Here is a 23,269-nt window from a genome sequence, read left to right on the forward strand (position 1 = left end):
TCGAACGCGTTTCAGCTAAAAACAATTGTCTCAGGTTTATACCTTTGTGTATATCTCAGTGTGTGAGATGAGCAACAAATGTCATTTCAAATTTGGGACAGATGTTGAAATCAACGAGGTTTAAGTTCAACATTGAAAATGTTTGCAGGCAGAAAGGTTGGAAAGGTTAGTTTGCGCTAAATGAGTAGACTTGTGTAGTATATTTCCGCAACGCCTTGAAATGTGTTTCAGAATGTAGTTTTTTTCCTAACATTCCGCCCCTTTTATTGATTTTCACCTCCAAATGTTAGATTTCGAAAATAAATATTCGGATATTCGATGATCTATCATCTGTCGAGTATTTGAATAATCGGCACGTACCCTTCTCGTGACAAGCATATTTGTTTGTCCTGTTCCTTTCTGTTTTGAGTGTAATTTCGCGGATCCATCCCGCAAAGCATTTTCAAAATGAACCTAGCCCATCAGTTCGTCGTCATCGGATGACGACGAACTGATTTGGGGCATTTTCATTACACAAATTGAGACAAAATGGTGGTTCAGCAGCCTGACAAATGGAGTTTTGAGATGGCACTTACTAGCAGAAGGACTTGCCATCCAACTTTGATATATCCCATGACTTTTTTCCCCAGTGTGGTTACATGTCCACCCGTCTCAGGAGTGGGCGAGGTTGCTAATTGCTTTGTGCGGAAGTACTGTAAGTACTATACGTGTAACTGATGTCCCCTGACCCGGATCAGAATGATATTGTATTGTCGGTCGCGTTGATTGGGCACGAGACCACAAAAACAAATTTGGCCCAACTCGCGTAATACACCAAATGCAAATTAATCATTACAATCCGTCAACACGACCATGCCAAATCTGGTGAGTCTGCCTTGACGTCATTGCATGGCCGGCTGCAAGCCAGGCATGCGTGCCTTCACCGCGTCGGCGCACCTGGCTCTAACCGCTACGCGTTCTTTTGGTTCATCGGAGCAAGTTTTAAACTCACACGGACCTGTCACTCGAATTTTCCCCAGCCCGAAGAAAAAGCCAGTTCAAGAATCTTTTTTTGGGGGGGGGGGCAAAGGCTAGTTTTTCGTTTGCCCGCTGCTTGTTACATGCATCAGTGGTCTCAAGTTAACTTATGAGTGAACAGAAATAAATATTTAAAACAATCAAGAGAAATAAAACCAACAGGTTTTATGGCAAAACTAACACAGGTGTTCGATAAAAGGAAAAAAAAAATGAATGCAAAAGATTGGGAAAAGAAACCTGGCTGGGAACAAAAATCTACTCGCATTTTGATATGTTGATGACAATAAATGTATCGTTCAAATTGGCCGGGAAAACCTTAGAGCATAAATAAGTGTCTATTTAAGTGTCAGTATTTTTGATTGTATTCACGACGTGCATTTCAACCTTGAACATTATAATGCACTTCACCTAAAGTATTGAGCAAACAGGCTTCTTCGGGTTTTTTCCAGGTTTGCTGCGATGGCTGACTGACCCCAAGGTGGGTGTTAACCAATAACTGAACCCACTTTCTAAAGATTGTTTTGATGCCCTTGTCCGCTCCGCGTCATTGTGAAAGTTGATGTTGAAACCTACAGCTCGGTGAAAATGTTAGGAATATTCCTGCCGGTTTCCGGATTTTGCAATTGTTCACGGAACAAATGGGATCGTCCTTGGTGTTCGTCGTCACAAAGCGGAGTTGAACAGGGGATACGGCCAACGCCCGTTTGTAAGCGCACCCAGTGGATTGTGGGATAAAGGCATGAAGTAGTTTGGTCAAGTACTACGTAAAAACTTTTAGGGAGGGTTTACACCCTACGAAGTGAAATCGGGTTTCATCAGCAGCAGTCGTCGTTTTTCCCCCAAGGAAAACCGAGGGTTACATACCGCTGATACTTTGGACATACTGTTGGAATTGAGTTGGAGAACAGACAAAAGGTCCGCCGAATCACCGGAATGGGTCGACAGGAGACTGCGGGACCCACGGCGGTGGTGCTCCTCCTCGTTGCTGTTTTAGGAATGGTTCAACGAAACGAAGTGAATGCAACCACGGGTAAGTGTCAAACATCGGAGGGGGGGGGGGCGTTTTTCTCTATTGGAAGGAAACCAGTGTTTCCAAAAGGCGTTACCGTTGAATTCCTTGTTTCGGGGATAATTTCTCTCAGAAATCAGTGTTATCCAGCTGATGTTTCTCTGACGATAAATTTACTCGGTAATGCGGTAACATGGATGGTCATTTAAGCTGCCAATACCTACAGATCATTTTGTGAACCGCCAATGCATGCTGCTGATTGTTCTACAACATGACATGGGTGCTGACCAGGGCCGTATCCAGCTTTTGGTGTTGGGAAGGGGCAAACTCAAAAGAGAATAGAGCCTGAAAGTAGAAGGTCACGCAGCGATGATCCCTCGCGCGGTCCTCTATAGGGATTTTACGTTGGGCCATCCTACCACGCTCGATAATTTTTGGAAGAATAATTCCTAACTGAAACCACCCCATGAAACATTCATGTTACCTTTGTCTTCCTCAAGTAATGATATTTAGGATAAGTTACATTGAGATATGTAAAAAACGAATTTTCTAAACGACCTTTCACTTGCGGCGATATCGTACCTAGGTCTTCATGTCAATGCACGTTTGTTTTCACTGCCCGTTCTTACGTAAAAACGAGATTGTACAACGTTGCAAAGTTTTACCTACTTGCAGTCGATGGGTTGACATCCAGCAGTTGTTGTCAGCAAAGGTTAGATAAAAGCTTAGAATCTTTCGTAATTGAAGTAGAATATTGCTTTAGATTTACTACTTACAAATTATAAAAGTGTTTAAAATAATTTGATCTGTTTTTATTTCGGTTTTCACCGACGGACTACCATAAAATTTCAAACCGTAAATATTCAACTGTGTACGAGAGTGACGCATTGCACTGTTCTACAGGGTGCACACCACTAATTCAAGTGAGAATTTATGGCCAGCTCATTAGCATTAAAAGTGCCCCCCCCCCCCACAGTATCTTTTGAAAAAGGAGATTGTTTGGCCCCCAAAATGGTGAGATTGTGTAAATCGTTGCCGGGATCAACTCTGTGGGTCTTTGAGCCTTTCATATGAGAGCAGAAGGGCTAAAAACTACGGTTGAAAAATGGTCCTAAGTGCCCCATAAAGTTGAGGGTTGCCACTTGAAAAATTGCTGCAATCAGACTTCGGAAAAATCATTTTTGGGGGGGGTGATTTTGTTTTGTGGGAATAATTAAAAATGTAATTGGTTAACCCATAAAAAAGTGAAAAGAAATTGAAAGATAAGTGACCAGAGAAGAGTTTCATTTGTGTTTCAGAAATCTCAGGGATGTTGGCGTGCATGCTATTAGGCCCTGAACAGTGCTGATTTTACACAGTTATCAATGGGGCTTGAATAAGTGGACTGGACTCTTCATGTATTCTAGATTTTCGGAAGTGATGGGTCTATTTTTGGCAGGATATTTCTCTTTTAGGTCAGGTGATTTTTCAGTTTCTATAAATTGATATGCTAGCAAATATTTTCCAAAGCCCCTTTTCTAAGTTGGATTTTTTAAAAAAGTAACTTAACAAAAAAAATATTGCAAATTCTAAAATTTTTGCACGTTGTTTTTCCTTTCCAAGGGTTCCGGAAGCGCGCCATCAGTGATCAACTTTCAGGCCAGCTAGTAGGGCACTTTTCCAATACTCGACTTGGGCTCCGTCTGAGGCTTCGTTCCCAAAACCAGCGCCCCGATTGTGGGCCTGAAGCGTTTAGATTAAATTGGATTACTGTAATTTCTGGCTCTCTTGCATCTTATTTGATGTTTTGTGGCATTATTGAACTAATTACTGCGCTTACAGCTTCAACGTCAGCTAGTTATAAAACAGTTGAACCTGAGACACAGCCGAAGTTGAGTATTGGAAAACGGCCTAGGTCTCATTCAACATGATTTGGCATGGCATGTATCCCCTGGCACCGCACGGTGGCGCCCCTTAGAAACTACATTTTTTGGCGCCTACCTTAAATGGTAGTAAATTGGTACATGCATTTTGTTGCAGCAGGTGGATCCAGCCGTGCATGTGGTCCACCTGCCGATGTTTTTCTGAAGTGCAAAAGAAACTCTTGAAATGCGCCCAAAAGTACAAAATTATTTTCTAACAAACTTGGGGTTATGTTTGTAACTGGAGATAATTACGCCCGTAATTCATTAGAATTTATCAATGGTTTCAAAGAAATTCTTGTATATTTTTATGAGATTTTCTGAAGTTTTTTGCTAGTGCGCCACGTACGTTGAGGAACTAGCCCCACGCGTAGGACTCGAGTGGCTCTCTTTTACAATCTGTCTCTTTACTGTCACAACAGACAAGACTAAGAGACGGATTGTAAAAGAGAGCCACTCCAGCCCTACGTATGGGGCTAGTTGAGGAACATACACAGCTGAATTCCTGCCCAATTTCTGGACACCGTCGTCTTTGAATTTCGCCGGCCTAGCCGAAATTTCTTGACACAGTGTGAGGGGAAAAGTCGAAGTGCGCCACGTTAGTGCCTTTTTATAGTGGACTGTGCAAGCCTGTAGATATTCTAAAGTATAAGTCCAATTTGGTTAAAACGTCGCGTTGCAGGTGTATAGAGTAATCATTCCAGAAATTAGGAGTCCAGAAGTGTAACATTTTCGCGTCCCTGTTTGCATTTTCTGACCTTTGTTATTTGACAGGGAATTTTAATCACCGGAATTGATTTCAAGCTGTTTCTATTTGTTTGGCAAGTAATTCATCACTCTTGGAAATTAGAAATGGTGTTCTGAACTTACAAAATCATACCGCAGATGTGACAGGGACCCGAAAAAAAGTGATTTCATGATAACATTATCACTTATCACTGACATGATGTCATATTAAAGAGGCATTATTTAAAGACCATGGGTCTAGCTGATTTGGTTTAAATTTGGCATGAACATAGGGATCTATTATGGATGCAATTGAAGTGATTCTCATGGTTGAACTCCCAGACTTCTGTACATTATTAAATTATAGCACGAAGGGTGCATTTGTCCCTTTGACATGTTTAAAAAGTCCATAGTGACGTCAAGCCGACCTCAAGAATGCTGTGATAACATCACACTGTTATCATTTTCAGTTTTCACTTTTTGGGCCAAAAAGCGAAGTAGGTCTGTGGTTTTTTTTCAGTATAACCACAATCTATTGGTTTTTGTTCGTTGTTTCTGTGTTTTTTTGGGGGGGTGCCTGTGCAAGCCAAGCCCAACATGTGGCCCATACAGTCAAACCACAGGTAACTAAACTGTCTAATATAGATGCAAACTTGTCTTTTTTTATTTTAGTTGATCAATTCCAGTTCGAGAATTCCATCTACACAGTGGCTGAAGATGTTGGCATGGCAACAGTCTACGTACTACGGATTGAACCTCATGATCCGACAAGTCCACAAGTTGGTTAGTATGTTTCTTAAACCTCGGTTACAAAAAGGCAAATAGTTACACACATCAGTCACACACAGTTACACAATTCACACCTAAGTCCAGTTCTAGACTGCTATTGTATGTCCTATAACACTGGGGAAAAATTAAATTTTTCTTATGTCATGAGCACAATTTTGGGCAGGATTAGTCGATCAGCACGATCAGTCAACCTTATTCCATGATTTGTGGATCTTTTAAAGAAGGTAAGTACAGTTGAAGACTTGTAGAATCCACATATAGGATGGACCAGTTGCACAGAGCGATCTTGCAATCGGCGGATCGTGCCCAAGATGTACAGCAGGTCCTGTACTCCTCACAAATTCACCGTCCAAGTTGGTTGGATTTCACATAAAGTCTGTTGGTAATGCTTACTCTGTTGGCATACTGACTGGAGTTACAAAGCATGATCCTCCGTGCTCAAACCTAACACTGCAATTTATCATCAGTACACATGTGCTCGGTTGCTGTGCCCGTCCAACAAAGAATATCTAGACTGGTAAGAGGTCAAATATCCACTGCCTTTGTTTGAAAAGGAAAAAAGTGAGAAATTGTGATAGGTCTGAATTCTGTGTCTCTAATGAGTTCAACATGACAAGGTAAGCATTTCAAGCAAAGAAAGATTTCTCATTGTAATATACAGGGACTCTAACTTTGATGCATAACGAGCGCTTCCCTTCCTGATCAAGTCAGTCAAAAGAGAAACGTGCATAAATGATCTTCTTGTATTTCCCTGGATTTTTTGAAGATGCCCCATTCCAGCTGTCTCTTGGAAGTTGTTGATACTATTGCGGTTCTTTCCTGTTTTTCATTCCAGATGTTGCTACTTCTGATGGCACAGCTACGAATGGAGTTGATTATATATCAAAAACTGACACCCTGAGCTTCTCGCCAACAAACAACCGAGTGCCCTTTAGTGTTTCCATTGTAGATAATACTGTGGATAACTCTCTTTCCGACATACGCTGCTTCACTCTGAGCTTGACGAATCCAAATCCAAGTAGTGGCCAACTTGGCCCAAATGCACAAGTCTGCATTCGTGACAACGATAGTAAGACATCTTCCTAACCTCTTATGTGTGGATTATGCCCACTTCTCTAGCGTCACTCTTTGTAGTCGGCGGGACGGATTCTGTTTGACCTCTCGCATCTGTCAAAGGGCAATATGTTTGTGCCTGACACATGAGCAGGAAGTCATCAAGTCTGATTTGAGCAGATACATTTCGTTACTTGATTTTGTGCTGCATTGCATGTTGGTATCTAAGTCCCAAAGCAGAACACTTCATTGTTTTGTTGAAGGAACAAATGATTTTGGAAGCTTTCTTGGTTTAATTTGTAGATTTTTTTGGTGGTACCTGCCCTCCAACGGAAGCTGTCATTGAATCGAATGGAGAACCTGTTATTGAGGTCAGTGTGACCAGTGACAGCGCTACGGCCGTAGTCTCATGGACAGACCCGACCACCACTGGGATGAACATGGTGTACAATTGCTTCCCTTCAATGAGTGCGGCTGACACTGAATGTATGAATGGAGGTGCCTTCCCCATCACAACCACGATTGCAGATAATAACGGAAGGATTCGCGTCCAGTACACAGTCTACGAAAGTTTTTTCCCGACTGTAGTAGTTCATGACTGCGAGTTTTATCTGCGTGTTCTTGGTGAGTTACATATTTAAAACCTGATCAACTGTTTACCACCATGAACTGATTGTTAGATATCTTTGAACAATATGTTTATTGCATGCTGTGGTAATAAACTTGTAGGTCATAGGATCGTCTCACTGACGCCACTTGGGTTCTCTTACCAAGAAAAGACTGTCGTGCCGTCACCATCAACCGATATCTGCATACAGTACTAGTAAGAAGACAAATGAAGTGTGCATGTTGAAATATGAGGTCTGAGGACTATTGGAGGTTATATATAGACAGAACGAAACGGGACGAATTCCATACAAGGACAGCACAAATTTTTGCATAGTGTAGGATATCAGCTGTATTAGGAAGCATATTTAACATGCCCTTAAAGAAGTCAAATCTAGCAGAGAAACTGTTGAAGCATTTACTTAGAAAATGCTCAGGATTTTCATACCATGAAAGGGATTGTGCACAGGGTGTCAAGAGATTTTTCACACATTACCACTTTATTAAATAATGTACAAAGTGTGTAAATGTAGCCAATGGTACCCGCATTCTGGACTTGAGGGTGGTTTTCAAAACATTCATCGCTAGGCAAGTGCTAAGTTTGGTCATAAATACCTCGGCCTGAATTCTTATAGTCAGTTCCACTCAAGGTCTGGTCAAAAGTCTGCTTTCATGTCTGGTCAAAGTAGAATGGAATGCTTGTGCATTGAAATAGCTTCTTTTTTTTGCCTGGAGATAGAATGGGTTAGGAAATTATGTCCATTTCATTAGCAGAACGTCAGTTGTTTTAAAAACACTTTTGGCAAAAGAAGCCATCTGAATGTCACGACCAATGGAGAAGTATTGATCTTGATCCACTTCGGATGACTTGCCTGATTGGATACAGTTACCAGTCCCACTTATGTACTGCTTGAAACTGTTGCAATTAAGCAAATTTGTTTGTCTGTGGGGGGGTCCTTTTTGATTGTTGGTTTGTCTTGGCCAAAGCAGATAAAACTACCCTTAGTTCCGGAGGTTTAATTTTAAACTCAAATGCTCACAATGCTAATTGTAAGCTTAGTACAGGTGTGAAGGAAACTTGCTTAAATTTGTAAGATACATGTGTTTCATCTTTTGTTACTTGTCCATGAATAGTACATGTACATGTAAATCTAACCAAACGGCAGTATTCCCCTGACATGACTTGGATTAACCCTGCTATGCTGAAATCACTCTTTGGGTCACTTGGTAAACACCTCAAAGAAGCACAGCTGTGTCATGTTGTGCACTGCACCAATGTGCAAGAGAGTGACCTTGGGCACTTGTGCATATTTGTGCTGTAAAACTAAAGGAGGTTTAATGACTATTAATGAAGTGCATTATTCCTCCTCCAACAAGCACCCACTCTATCAATGCCTTGACCTGTTTTCACATAATAGATCCAATACCACCAGTGATTACCTGCCCAGCCAATCTCCAAGTACCTGCCGGGGATGATTTCATGAATGGCACTGCTGACTGGATGGTGCCAGTAGGCACAGACAACTCGGGACAAGTCACAACCACTGGGCCAATGGTTACACCTCCCGTGGTTCTGGACATCGGCACCCACACGTTTACCTATAGTGCGATGGACAGCTCTGGAAATGTAGCGTCATGTTCTTTCAACGTCAGCGTCACAGGTAAATGGTGCATCTAAATCACTTATAGGATTTAAATGTGTTCCAACCTCGCTTTAAGATCATACTTCATGTATTCTGTTCACAGACTGCAGTTACTGTACTGATCATTTCTCCAGTTTCTGACTGTAAAGTTTTTTACTTTCTCTTGAAAAACATGGACCGTCAATGAAAGTGCTCTTAGAGTGCCGTTGCTGTGCATTTGTATAGTGTAATCTGTTCTTTAAGCTTTTAACTGAACAGAATGTATGAAAAATGCACCACTTGCTAAGTATAAAAGTGGTCTGTCTTTATCAAAATCACAACTCTTAAAAATATTTGCACTTCTCTTGTCCTGACCAGATCTGACAGACCCCGTGATAGAATGCCCAGCAAACATTACCACAGACACAGATTCAATGGAGAGGTTCGCAACTGTAATGTGGTATGCGCCAAATGTGACCGACAACTCTGGGGAAACTATAGAACCTTTACTGAGTCAGCCCTCGGGATCCCAGTTCGAAATTGGCAACCACGAGGTCATTGTGAATGCAACAGATTCCCAGGGTAACACCGGCAATTGTTCCTTCACCATTGAGGTTCAAGGTCAGTAAATTTAGAACTGCTTGAAGGTGCATACTTGCAGAGAATTGTGAAGATTTCAGGTTTAGGTTCAGGGCTCTTTTACTTTAGTTAGACTCTAGGAAATTAAACGATCACCAACAGGAAATGAGGAGCAACAGGAAATGAGGAGCAACATTAAATGAGAATTTGTATGGTTCGGGAATACATTTCCAACAAAAGGCAGACGGATGGCATCATTCAATAAATGGATACTTATATTTGAGCCAACATTCATCTTCAGTGTCATGATGATTATTAGAAGTCCTAGATCAACAGTTCAGCAGAGCTCCTCAGAAGTTTTGAATGAGATTCTTCCTCATTTATTTGACTCATACCTGACTGTTAGCTCCGGGGTGAGGAAAGTCTCAAGCTAAAATTCAAGATTTAAAAGTAACATCGCTTTCAGCACAGGGTTTCTTGTGAGGTTTTTATAAAAACATTGTTAGAGTGGTTAATTTGGCACCGAGTTCCAATTTAACCTTCAGAACTGCCACGGTTGATAGAGATTTAGAGTATTGTTCTAGGAACTAGCTGCAAACACTCATTGTTTCATGTAGCCAACTTGTACCCAGCCTAAACTTACTGTTCCAAATACATAATTGCTTGCCGAACTGGTATTTATTCTTCTGATGTGGTCTTTGATTTTTTTTCTTTCCATAACAGACAATGAAAATCCTGTGATTGAGTGTCCAGCTAATCTGACCGTTGCAACAAATTCAAGCGTGGACAATGTCACTCTTGCACTGCCTGAGTTAGCCTCAGCTTCTGACAACTCGGGATCGTTTTCAGTCAGCATTGATGTTGCTGGTGACATGTACATGATTGGTGACTTGATTACCCTCGACCTTGCTACAGGACAACATTTTGTGCAGTACACCGCTACCGACAATTATACAAATAGTGAAATGTGTGAAATGCACATCAATGTGACCGGTAGGTGATCATCAGATAATTCCACTGACGCTATCAATGCTGCTAAGCACATATTTCATCTAAGCATGAAGTAGACAGAACCTGTGTTCATTGTTGCAATTTTTCACCCGATAAGTTGTCTAAATTCAGCTGGAAAAAGGTGTCTGAGAAGTATCTCCGTTGAAGAGGTCACATAATTCTGCCACTTTGTGATGACTGCCAGTGGTGCGTGTATAACCAGCATGGGGCGGCAACTTTCCCCCAAAGGAATTTTTTACACATTTTTGTCATTTGCCACAGAATGGAGAGATTGTTTTTTTTGCACACATTTTACAGATTACCTCAGGCACTTTGCAAAACTTCAAAGATTAAAATCACAAGCCTTGTGGTTGTCTGATCTGTAATAAGAAGAATATGCAGTGGCTAATCATTTTGCTCAACAGAAGTTTTGGATGTTAGTTATAGTGTAATTCAACAACCAGAATTAGAAGCCATTACTGTGGTGGCGCAGCGCTCGTGGACAGGTGGTACGCACACGTTGTGTGCCTCCTCGACCAGTAGGTTGTTGTGATTTGCCGAATGCACGCGCGGCAAGCTGAAGAATGGTCGTGGGAGTGCGGTGCCACTTCAGTTATGGCGTCTAATCGGAGTAGTCTACAGCGTATATGTGTTTGACAGCATATTTTGGGTTGTGAAAAAAAAATTAAGGAGAAACACGTTTTTCCTTTCTCAGATGATGAAGCACCAATGATCATGTGTCCACAGAATGAAATGGGCACTACAGATGAGGGTTTGCGAACGGGCAACATATCCTTCGGTCAAGCCACTGTCTCTGATAACTCCATGCAAACAGTCAACGTTACTGTCAATGCAACATCTGATTCTGCTTTCCCTATTGGCGAGACTATCGTCCAGTTTGTTGCCACAGATGAAAGCTCAAACATGAATGAGTGTTTTATCACCATCACAGTAACAGGTAAACTCCTTCATACTTAAACTATAGGTCTGATATACTTTTTACGCATTATTAAGCGTAATGCCTAGAGACCGTTGAAATCATGCATCAACTTGTTGGGTTTAGAATGTTTGGGTTAATGATCGAGAAGGGGTATGATTGCTCTCAATGATTATTTGAATCCAGTCACAGGACTAGTCCTAAAACCTGTCACAAGAGCAGACACAAGGCCAGTTACAAGACCTGTCACATGACCAGACACAGGACCAGTCACAAGACCAGGACTAGTCACAAGACCAGACACAGGACTAGCCACAAGACCAGACACAAGACCAGATACAAGACCTGTCACATGACCAGACACAGGACCAGTCACATGACCAGACACAGGACTAATCACAAGACCAGACACAGGACTAGTCACAAGACCAGACACAGGACTAGTCACAAGACCAGACACAGGACTAGTCACAAGACCTGTCCTGGAGGGCAGGGCTTCTTCAATGGGTCAAAATACACAGCAGAAATTTGATAAAGCATAAATGGAGGAAGAAGATCAATTCTGTGGTATTTGTAAGATTTTTTGTTTTTTATGGGGGGGGGGCAGGCAAAGGGGGGCCAATGTTGCCCTCGCAGTGCCCATATCTGTACCAAGCAAGATGGGTGATTATTTAGTTTTTATTAAATTTAAATCTGACTTTTATATTAGTTTTAGAATCGAAAGCATGTTGGAATAATGAACTATTCCAAATCAAGTAAATTTAACTATATATCTTTGATTAAAGTTGCCTAAACAAACTTTAACATTGTCTAAACCAAGATGAAATAGTTGCCCATACAGTATAGCAATACTTCAAATCCCAATAAAATTGAGAGAAAATTATAGATGTTCTCTGGATGCTTAACAATGGTAAACTCAATTTTACTGACAAATGTTTAATGCCTCCAAAACTATATTATAGGCCTATTTGTTTCACGTAAATCCGGATCTGGATCAGAAACCCCAAAGCTAGTATTGCTCTTTACGTTAGATGGTTTCCTTTGTCAGTGAACCGTCAGATTACTGATTGCAATCCAGATCTTTGTGAAACAAACAGGCCATAGGCCTCGCTCCTGGTCAGCTCAATTCACATCCCGTCGCACATACATCTGACAAACCGACAAATATGAAATATCACTGTTTTCAAGGACAACACGTTTTCAGTTAAGAAGTTATCGCAACCCTCTTTATAAGATACAAAATTGGTCTTTGAAATCATTTCCCCATTGGGATTTTGGCTCTATGAGCAAGACTTTGGTCGAATACTGCTGTTGAAACCTATTGGTCAGTTTGTGAGATAAACTCTGAAAGTCACCAGAGCGGTCAATTCGCCAGTTCATCAGATATGCGACGATACACTGTAGTCCAGCTCAGTGGAGACTTGTGTGCAAGAGCTGCATGGAGGAAGTTCATCTTCAAAAGTAGGCTGAGTGTTGGAAAAACAGGCATTCAATACACAAATCTCTCTTAATTCACAGGTTGGGTAGAAGGTTTTAAGAAAGGCTAAATCTGTGCCACACCATGTTTCTTTAAAATAATGTTTTTCTTCCATTTTATCAGATGATGAAAATCCTACGATAGAATGCCCAGGTGACATTGAAGTAGATGCCGACATGGGAGAGAACTTTGCCACCGTGGACTGGTTTCCACCCAATGTGACTGATAACTCAGGGGAATCCATAACACCGATGCTGAGCCATTCTTCAGGGGATCAGTTCCCATTTGGTCCAACCGTAGTGATTGTCAACGCCACAGACTCTCATTCAAACTTTGCTTCATGTAACTTCACTGTCAATGTTCTAGGTAGGTCTGTGATCAGTTACCAGCATATTTGTAGCAGAGACATCCCTGTGACATTCCATTCAAGATGTTAAGAAGAAGAAATGGCCAATTTCATCTGATCTTGTACTCCTTTGTTGAAATTTTCATTAACCTTAATGAGATAATTCTGGAATAAATATAGATGGAGAGGCTACCACTCTGGATCTGAACATGGCCTTGGAAATAAAAACAATTACTGGGAAGACCTGTTTTAAACCAAACAACCTTGTAGAGGGAGAATGTTTATTATAGCAATAGTTTCTTCAGTTTAAACCCTGTTTATTTGCAAGTTCTTTTGAAGTATTGATACTGAACGTGACCTTTGAGGAAAGAAGTTATTTTGTTTTCCTTTTTTCCTCAAAAATAGGCTTGTTTAGAAGGGTTTCCCACTGGGGATTTTATTGTGAGATCTAAAAAAGTGCTTGGTACATGTAAGTAACGTTACTGTCTAGAAATAGTGTAATTTTTTTTCTCTTTCACTTGCAGATAATGAGCCTCCTATCATTATGTGTCCAGCCAATCAAACTAATGCCACTGATTTCCGTGCTGCTGATGTCACACTTCCACTGCCTGATGCAGTCTCGGCTTCTGACAACTCAGGCCAATATAACATCACCATTGATGTCGCTGGTGCAACATATCGTGTCGGTGACAGTGTGACCCTTGACCTGGCTACTGGTGAACATTTACTGCAGTACACGATTTTTGATGCTGCCATGAACAATGATACATGCGACATGTACATCACTGTGCTTGGTAGGTGCCGGGCTTAGTATTGATCTGTATGTAAAAAAATAATAAAAATCCTCCAAAGACCCCTTGTTATTAAGACAGATGCAATTCTCAAGCAGAAGGCAAAGCTAAGTCAGCCCTGCATTGACCTTTTTGGTGCCGTTTTGACATACAGATTTTAGTATAAGGGTAATTCCAGAAATTAGGGGTCCAAAAGTGTGACATTTTTGTGTCCCTGTTACATCTGACCTTTGTTATTTGACATGGAAATATCACTGGAATCGATTTCAGATTATTACCATTTGTTTGGCACGTAATTTGCATAAAAAATTAATTCATCACTCCTGGAAATTAGAAAATGTGTTCTAAACTTACAAAATCTTTTGTCAGTGTTACAGGGACACAAACGAAATTGGACCCCTAATTTCTGGAATTACCCATAAAAACCAGAGTGTTTCGAAAGTAGGCTTGAATATGACATTGTCATGTCTATTGGAAAAAGCTTTGGGGCCAGTTAAGACTGGATTTTACATAACACTTCCCTGGTAGTCATTGGCTTTGAAAGGTGTGCATTGCCCTTCATCTCTAGGACACTTGATTCTAGATATATGGAGCATCCACCCACATGGTTATGTACCATATACCTGCCGTGCGGGAATAAGAAGTTTTCTTACGATGACAGACAGATTCTGCAACCATTCGAACAATTCCTGGACTTTATTTGGTCTTATTCTGAATTGTTTCTGTTGTTAATATGTTCATGAAATAGAAGTCTTGCTTTTAAGCTCCGCACTTACCATTGACCATGTGTTTGATTTTCAGACACTGAAGATCCTCAAATTATCTGCCCTTCACTTGGACCTGTTCGTACTGATCCTGGCTTGGACATTGCCAATGTGACCTTTGACCCCGCCAATGTGACGGATAACTCCATGCTGTCTATTACACCTGTAGCCAATCCAATGTCAGGTTCAATCTTTCCTATTGGTGACACTCCAGTACAGTTCAATGCTACAGATGAGAGTGGGAACACTGCCTCCTGTATGTTTACAGTGACAGTACAAGGTAAAATAAAACAGTTCTTCGATTACATTTCGGTCCAGGATTACATAAAACCTTAAATCTTAAGGAAATTACCTTAAATCTTGGAAGAATATGTATTTTGGGTTATTGGTATTAATAATATGAAGTGGCATTGGGATAAAAGGATCCTTGATATTTTGGAAGTGGCCATTTTGTTATATCTTCCACGTTTTGTTTACACATTTTAATTTCTAGTTTTTATTTTGATTTGGAACCTAACAGAAAGAGTTTTATTTATCACCTCAGTGACAGATGTCATTAAAAAACCTGATGGATGAAATAACTACCAACATTTTGTGGAATGTTTCCACTTTCATTTCTTTTACAGATATGGAGAATCCTGAACTCAACTGCACCAATTTCACATATCCAACATCACCTGGTTTGCCGTCTGCTTCCATAGACTTTATTGAACCTACAGCCACTGATAATGTAGAGGTGTCAGTCGTGAATTGCTTCAAGGATGGGAGTCCTGTAGCCGCTGTACTCAGTGTTAATATTGGTACAGAGAGTGTGGCTTGTGTGAGTCGAGATACAAGTGACAATCCAGTCTCATGTGAAGTCTTCATCACTGTTGAGGGTGAGTTTGCAAAACACATTCCTGTAAGTGTTTAGAATTCTTATAAGGGTTTAATTATTTTTCCTCAATTGTTATTTGTCAGTGTCTGTGTTGATAACTCTCAAATTAAATTACAGATGTGGATAAAACTCAGGCGTATTGAAGCAGTTGGTAAATCGGTTAAACACAAGCGGCAATTTTGGAATGGGTGTGGGGTATATTTTGTTGTGACTGTAGTTGGGTACATGGCGTCAGGTTTCTGATTTTCCATTTTTAATCTTCTTTTCATTTTCCAGACACTGAATCTCCCAACATTACTTGTCCTGCCAACCAGAATGTTTCCACTGATGGCGGTCAAGATTTTGCCACATTAACCTTGCCCTCTCTGGACTCCAGTGTTGATAACTCAGGATATTTCACTGTCTCTGTTGATGTTGCTGGTACCCAGTATAACGTTGGTGACTCAGTTATGCTGAGTCTGGCAGAGGGTGTACATTTGGTGGAATACACTGCAACCGATAATGCCACAAACAGTGAAATGTGTAACATGACTGTCACTGTTATTGGTAGGTATAATGTTCATTGAATATCATGGCATGGACGGCTTTTCATAATGTTATAAGTAGAGGCTTGTGTTGAACACTACAAGTCCTTCCATACGCCCTGATTTTTGTTGTCACAGTTGCAGTTCTCAGAATCTTACTTGACCTCATGTGACCCTTTTAATGATGAATTGTTATATCTATATCCACATTTCATTACAGGCTCACTGAAGAACACGTTTTAATTGATTTTGACAAGTAGGTCCTTATGTCAGAAAATTTTCTTCCTGCCTATAGATTCTTATAATGACTGACATTAATTTTCAATACTTTGCAATGACAGACGGTGAATCGCCTAATATCACGTGCCCTGCCAACGAGACAGTTCCCACTGATGGAGGCCAAGATTTTGCCACATATGAATTACCTCCTCTGAATGCTAGTGTTGACAACTCAGGATACTTCACTGTCTCTGTTGACGTTGCTGGCATGCAATATGAAATTGGTGACAGCGTTACCCTGAATCTGACTGAGGGCGTACATTTATTGCAATACACTGCCATTGATAATGCCACAAACAGTGAAATGTGTGATGTGTACGTCACTGTGACAGGTAGGTGTTTTTGGTTAATCATTTTGATTTCATGAATGTATGCTGCATTCATCAGAGTTTCAGTGAGTCCCTCTTCCGTGCTGTTCACTTCACCAATAGATATTACCGACATGTACTATCATGGTAAACAGTCTGATCCTAAATTTCTTTGAGCTTGCTTTACCCCAAAGAGCCTGGGGAGGAACTGCCTCTCTCAAAATGTTTATTCATGTCACCGTATTTCACTTTTCTTCAAGAGCTGAGCTTGTGGGAATTTCTACTCTTTGCCCTCATTTTGACACTAGTTTTTTTAAAATGGATGATACTCTTCTTCCAACATACACTTACATGTACATCTTTAAAAATAAGACAAATTTTCAGTCAGCTACGGCTTTGCCAACATGTAGTCAGACAGTCTTAAAGTTGGAATCACTTTGAATTGTTATCACAGGTTGAACTAAAGTTCCTTTCATTTTATCAGATGATGAAAACCCCACGATAGAATGCCCAGGCGACATTGAAGTAGATGCCGACATGGGAGAGAACTTTGCCATTGTGGACTGGTTTCCACCCAATGTGACTGATAACTCAGGGGAATCCATAACACCGATGCTGAGCCATTCTTCAGGAGATCAGTTCCCATTTGGTCCAACTGTAGTGATTGTCAACGCCACAGACTCTCATTTAAACCTAGCTTTGTGTAACTTTACTGTCAATGTTCTAGGTAGGTCTGTCATGGTGATCAGTGCTCAGCATTCAGCTGTGGCAGATATATCCCTGTGATATTTTCATTTCTGGCGTAAAGTAGAGGAAATGGCCAATTATATCCAGTCTTGTATTCATTTGTTGAAGTTTCATTTCTCCAATGGTGATAATCCTGGAGTAAATACAGACGGAGAGGCTTAATAAATGCCTATGATGGCTACCACTTTGGATCCGAACTTGGCCTTGTAAATAAAAACTATTACAGTGAAGAGCTCTGTCATAGAAAACAATTTTATGGATACCAGAGTGTTATTATAGCAATGATTTCTTGAGTTTAAACCTTGTTTATTTGTTAGTTCTCCTGAAGTATCATTACTGAATGTGATATTTCATCAAGAGAAATGACAGGTTTTCCTTCTATTCTGACACTATTCTTATTTATAATCAGTTTTCTAACTGAGAATGGTTTGACAGGTGTCCCAATAAAATCAAAAGGGTTAATGAGGATTTCACCATAAGAATATGTTTCATGGTGATTCCAATTTGGAATTGTTTTAAGGTAGCCCAAAACAGAGCACTTTGTACTGTAAGTCATCAACAGTGCATGTTTAGTGTGTGCTTTCCAAATATTGTCACAGAAATCACTCCAGTGATCATCCTAGAATAATCACGACGGTATATCAGCATTTAGACCCAGGAATAAGCTGGTTGTAATAAGAGGATTTTGAAGTGAGAAGTGAAACAACTAATGTACAGTACATGTAAGCACCAAATTAGTTGCATATGATATCTAGAAATAAGATGATTTGCTTGCTGTTTCACCTGCAGATAATGAGCCTCCTACCATTATGTGTCCAGCCAATCAAACTAATGCCACTGATTTCCGTGCTGCTGATGTCACACTTCCACTGCCTGATCCAGACTCGGCTTCTGACAACTCAGGCCAATATAACATCACCATTGATGTCGCTGGTACAACATATCGTGTTGGTGACAGTGTGACCTTTGACCTGGCTACTGGTGAACATTTACTGCAGTACACGATTTTTGATGCTGCCATGAACAATGATACTTGTGACATGTACATCACTGTGATTGGTAGGTGCCGGGCTTAGTATTGATCTGTATGTAGAAAACACAAATAATCGTCCAAAGACCCCTTGTTGTTAAGACAGATGCAATTCTCAAGCTGAAGGCAATTAAGCTAAGACAGCACTGCATTGACCTTTTTGGTGCCGTTTTGACCTACAGATTTTAGCGCAAGGGTAATTCCAGAAATTAGGGGTCCAAAAATGTGACATTTTGTGTCCCTGTAACATCTGATGATTGTTATTTGACATGGAAATATCACCGGAATTGATTTCAAATTATTACCATTTGTTTGGCATGTAATTTACATCACTCTTGGAAATTAGAAAATGTGTTCTAAACTTACAAAACCGTATGTCAGATGTGACAGGGACACACACAAATTGGACCCCTAATTTCTGGAATTACCCATAAGCATCAGAGTGTTTCGAAAGTAGGCTTGAATATGACATTGTCTTGTTTATTGGAAAAAGCTTTGGGGCCAGTTAAAACTGGATTTTACATAACACTTCCCTGGTAGTCATTGGCTTTGAAAGGTGTGCATTGCCCTTCATCTCTAGGACACTTGATTCTAGAGCAGCCACCGACATGTTTATGTACCATATACCTGCCGTACGGGAATAAGAAGTTTCTTACGACGACAGACAGATTCTGCAACCATTCGAACAATTCCTGGACTTTATTTGGTCTTATTCTGAATTGTTTCTGTTGTTAATATGTTCATGAAATAGAAGTCTTGCTTTTAAGCTCCGCACTTACCATTGACCATGTGTTTGATTTTCAGACACTGAAGATCCTCAAATTATCTGCCCTTCACTTGGACCTGTTCGTACTGATCCTGGCTTGGACACTGCCAATGTGACCTTTGACTCCGCCAATGTGACTGATAACTCCATGCTGTCTATTACACCTGTAGCCAATCCAATGTCAGGTTCAATCTTTTCTATTGGTGACACTTCAGTACAGTTCAATGCTACAGATGAGAGCGGGAATACTGCGTCCTGTATGTTTACAGTGACAGTACAAGGTGAAATAAAACAACTCTTCAATTGCAATTCTGTCGAGGATTACATAAAACTATAAATGTTTAGGAAATTACATGAAACATTGGAAGAATATGTATTTGGGTTTTTGGTATTAATAATATGAGATGGCATTGAGATAAAAGGATCCTTGATATTTTGGAAGCGGCCATTTTGTTATGTCTTCCATATTGTGTTTACACATTTTAATTTCTAGTTTTTGTTTTGATTTGGAACCTAACAGAAAGAGTTTTATTTATCACCTCAGTGACAGGTGTCATTTAAAAACCTGATGGATGAAATAACTACCAACATTTTGTTGAATGTTTCCACTTTCATTTCTATTACAGATATGGAGAATCCTGAACTCAACTGCACCAATTTCACATATCCAACATCACCTGGTTTGCCGTCTGCTTCCATAGACTTTATTGAACCTACAGCCACTGATAATGTAGAGGTGTCAGTCGTGAATTGCTTCAAGGATGGGAGTCCTGTAGCCGCTGTACTCAGTGTTAATATTGGTACAGAGAGTGTGGCTTGTGTAGCTCGGGATAACAGCAACAATCCAGTCTCATGTGAATTCTTCATCACTGTTGAGGGTGAGTTTGCAAAACACATTCCCGTAAGAGTTTAGAGTTCATATAAGGGCTTAATTATTTTTCCTCAGTTGTTATTTGTCATTGTCTGTGTTGGTAACTCTCGAGTTAAATTATAGATGTGGATAAAACTCGGTCGTATCGAAGCAGTTGGTAAATCTGTTAAACACAAGGGGCAATTTTGGAATGGGTGTGGGGTATATTTTGTTCTGGCTGTAGTTGGGTACATGGCATCAGGTTTCTGATTTTTCATTTTTAATCTTCTTTTCATTTTCCAGACACTGAATCTCCCAACATTACTTGTCCTGCCAACCAGAATGTTTCCACTGATGGTGGTCAAGATTTTGCCACATTAATCTTGCCCTCTCTGGACTCCAGTGTTGATAACTCAGGATATTTCAATGTCTCTGTTGATGTTGCTGGTACCCAGTATAACGTTGGTGACCCTGTTATGTTGAGTTTGGCAGAGGGTGTACATTTGGTGGAATACACTGCAACCGATAATGCCACAAACAGTGAAATGTGTAACATGACTGTCACTGTTATTGGTAGGTATAATGTTCATTGAATATGGTAGCATGGAAGGCTTTTCATAATGTTATAAGTAGAGGTTTGTGTTGAACACTACAAGTCCTTCCATACGCCCTGATTTTTGTTGTCACAGTTGCAGTTCTCAGAATCTTACTTGACCTCATGTGACCCTTTTAATGATGAAGTGTTATATCTGTATCCACATTTCATTACAGGCTCACTGAAGAACACGTTTTAATTGATTTTGACAAGTAGGTCCTTATGTCAGAAAATTTTCTTCCTGCCTATAGATTCCTATAACGACTGACATTAATTTTCAATACTTTGCAATACCAGATGGTGAATCGCCTAATATCACGTGCCCTGCCAACGAGACAGTTCCCACTGATGGAGGCCAAGATTTTGCCACATATGAATTACCTCCTCTGAATGCCAGTGTTGACAACTCAGGATATTTCACTGTTTCTGTTGACGTTGCTGGCATGCAATATAAAATTGGTGACAGTGTTACCCTGAATCTGACTGAGGGCGTACATTTATTGCAATACACTGCCACTGATAATGCCACAAACAGTGAAATGTGTGATGTGTACGTCACTGTGACAGGTAGGTGTTTTTGGTCAATCATTTTGATTTCAAGAATGTGTACTGCATTCATCAGAGTTTCAGTGAGTCCCTCTTCCGTGCTGTTCACTTCACCAATAGATATTACCGACATGTACTATCATGGTAAACAGTCTGATCCTAAATTTCTTTGAGCTTAATTTACCCCAAAGAGCCGGGGAAGGGGGAACTGCCTCTCTCAAAATGTTTATTCATGTCGCCGTATTTCACTTTTCTTCAAGAGCTGAGCTTGTGGGAATTTCTACTCTTTGCCCTCATTTTGACACTAGTTTTTTTAAAATGGATGATACTCTTCTTCCAACATACACTTACATGTACACCTTTGAAAATAAGACAAACTTTTCAGTCAGCTACGGGTTTGCCAACATGTAATCAGACAGTCTTAAAGTTGGAATCACTTTGAATTGTTATCACAGGTTGAACTAAAGTTCCTTTCATTTTATCAGATGATGAAAACCCCACGATAGAATGCCCAGGCGACATTGAAGTAGATGCCGACATGGGAGAGAACTTTGCCATTGTGGACTGGTTTCCACCCAATGTGACTGATAACTCAGGGGAATCCATAACACCGATGCTGAGCCATTCTTCAGGAGATCAGTTCCCATTTGGTCCAACTGTAGTGATTGTCAACGCCACAGACTCTCATTTAAACCTAGCTTTGTGTAACTTTACTGTCAATGTTCTAGGTAGGTCTGTCATGGTGATCAGTGCTCAGCATTCAGCTGTGGCAGATATATCCCTGTGATATTTTCATTTCTGGCGTAAAGTAGAGGAAATGGCCAATTATATCCAGTCTTGTATTCATTTGTTGAAGTTTCATTACTCCAATGGTGATAATCCTGGTGTAAATGCAGACAGAGAGGCTTAATAAATGCCTATGATGGCTACCACTTTGGATCTGAACTTGGCCTTGTAAATAAAATCTATTACAGTGAAGAGCTCTGTCATAGAAAACAATTTTATGGATACCAGAGTGTTATTATAGCAATGATTTCTTGAGTTTAAACCTTGTTTATTTGTTAGTTCTCCTGAAGTATCATTACTGAATGTGATATTTCATCAAGAGAAATGACAGGTTTTCCTTCTATTCTGACACTATTCTTATTTATAATCAGTTTTCTAACTGAGAATGGTTTGACAGGTGTCCCAATAAAATCAAAAGGGTTAATGAGGATTTCACCATAAGAATATGTTTCATGGTGATTCCAATTTGGAATTGTTTTAAGGTAGCCCAAAACAGAGCACTTTGTACTGTAAGTCATCAACAGTGCATGTTTCGTGTTTGCTTTCCAAATAATTTCACGGAAATTACTCCAGTGATCATCCTAGAATAATCACGACGGTATATCAGCATTTAGACCCAGGAATAAGCTGGTTGTAATAAGAGGATTTTGAAGTGAGAAGTGAAACAAATAATGTACAGTACATGTAAGCACCAAATTAGTTGCATATGATATCTAGAAATAAGATGATTTGCTTGCTGTTTCACCTGCAGATAATGAGCCTCCTACCATTATGTGTCCAGCCAATCAAACTAATGCCACTGATTTCCGTGCTGCTGATGTCACACTTCCACTGCCTGATCCAGACTCGGCTTCTGACAACTCAGGCCAATATAACATCACCATTGATGTCGCTGGTACAACATATCGTGTCGGTGACAGTGTGACCCTTGACCTGGCTACTGGTGAACACTTACTGCAGTACACGATTTTTGATGCTGCCATGAACAATGATACTTGTGACATGTACATCACTGTGATTGGTAGGTGCCGGTCTTAGTATTGGTCTGTTTTTTGAAAACACTAATAATCGTCCAAAGACCCCTCGTTATTAAGACAGATGCAATTCTCAAGCAGAAGGCAAAGCTAAGTCAGCCCTGCATTGACCTTTTTGGTGCCGTTTTGACATACAGATGTTAGTATGAGGGTAATTCCAGAAATTAGAGGTCCAAAAGTGTGCCATTTTTGTGTCCCTGTTACATCTGACCTTTGTTATTTGACATAGAAATATCACCGGAATTTATTTCAACTTTTACTATTTATTTACCAGGTAATTTGCATTAATTCATCACTCTTGGAAATTAGGAAATGTGTTC

At 40.2% G+C, this 23,269-nt stretch overlaps 1 protein-coding gene across 3 annotated transcripts in view; it reads left to right on the forward strand.

Annotated features, from left to right (window-relative positions):
* Positions 1-1,577: 1,577 nt before the first annotated feature.
* The window catches only part of LOC110989561 (uncharacterized), a 62,875-nt gene continuing 41,183 nt past the window's right edge, over positions 1,578-23,269 (forward strand). Inside the window, exons 1-22 of one of the 3 annotated variants that reach the window (XM_087143764.1) lie at positions 1,578-2,047; positions 5,326-5,436; positions 6,278-6,511; positions 6,799-7,119; positions 8,520-8,762; positions 9,102-9,344; positions 10,026-10,295; positions 11,008-11,250; positions 12,830-13,072; positions 13,577-13,846; positions 14,645-14,887; positions 15,234-15,485; positions 15,761-16,030; positions 16,350-16,619; positions 17,080-17,322; positions 18,132-18,401; positions 19,177-19,419; positions 19,765-20,016; positions 20,292-20,561; positions 20,881-21,150; positions 21,615-21,857; positions 22,667-22,936. In XM_087143764.1, the coding sequence (XP_086999890.1) occupies positions 1,951-2,047; positions 5,326-5,436; positions 6,278-6,511; positions 6,799-7,119; positions 8,520-8,762; positions 9,102-9,344; positions 10,026-10,295; positions 11,008-11,250; positions 12,830-13,072; positions 13,577-13,846; positions 14,645-14,887; positions 15,234-15,485; positions 15,761-16,030; positions 16,350-16,619; positions 17,080-17,322; positions 18,132-18,401; positions 19,177-19,419; positions 19,765-20,016; positions 20,292-20,561; positions 20,881-21,150; positions 21,615-21,857; positions 22,667-22,936 (5,371 nt within the window). In that variant the 5' untranslated portion in view covers positions 1,578-1,950. The remainder of the gene's footprint in view (positions 2,048-5,325; positions 5,437-6,277; positions 6,512-6,798; positions 7,120-8,519; positions 8,763-9,101; positions 9,345-10,025; positions 10,296-11,007; positions 11,251-12,829; positions 13,073-13,576; positions 13,847-14,644; positions 14,888-15,233; positions 15,486-15,760; positions 16,031-16,349; positions 16,620-17,079; positions 17,323-18,131; positions 18,402-19,176; positions 19,420-19,764; positions 20,017-20,291; positions 20,562-20,880; positions 21,151-21,614; positions 21,858-22,666; positions 22,937-23,269) is intronic. The other 2 variants (XM_087143763.1, XM_087143765.1) reach the window with 2 other exon arrangements.

The sequence above is a fragment of the Acanthaster planci genome, linkage group LG12 (genome assembly GCF_054643075.1).
Source record: "Acanthaster planci isolate LZ-2023a linkage group LG12, COTS_SCS, whole genome shotgun sequence".
In the NCBI taxonomy this organism is placed as follows: Eukaryota; Metazoa; Echinodermata; class Asteroidea; order Valvatida; family Acanthasteridae; genus Acanthaster; species Acanthaster planci.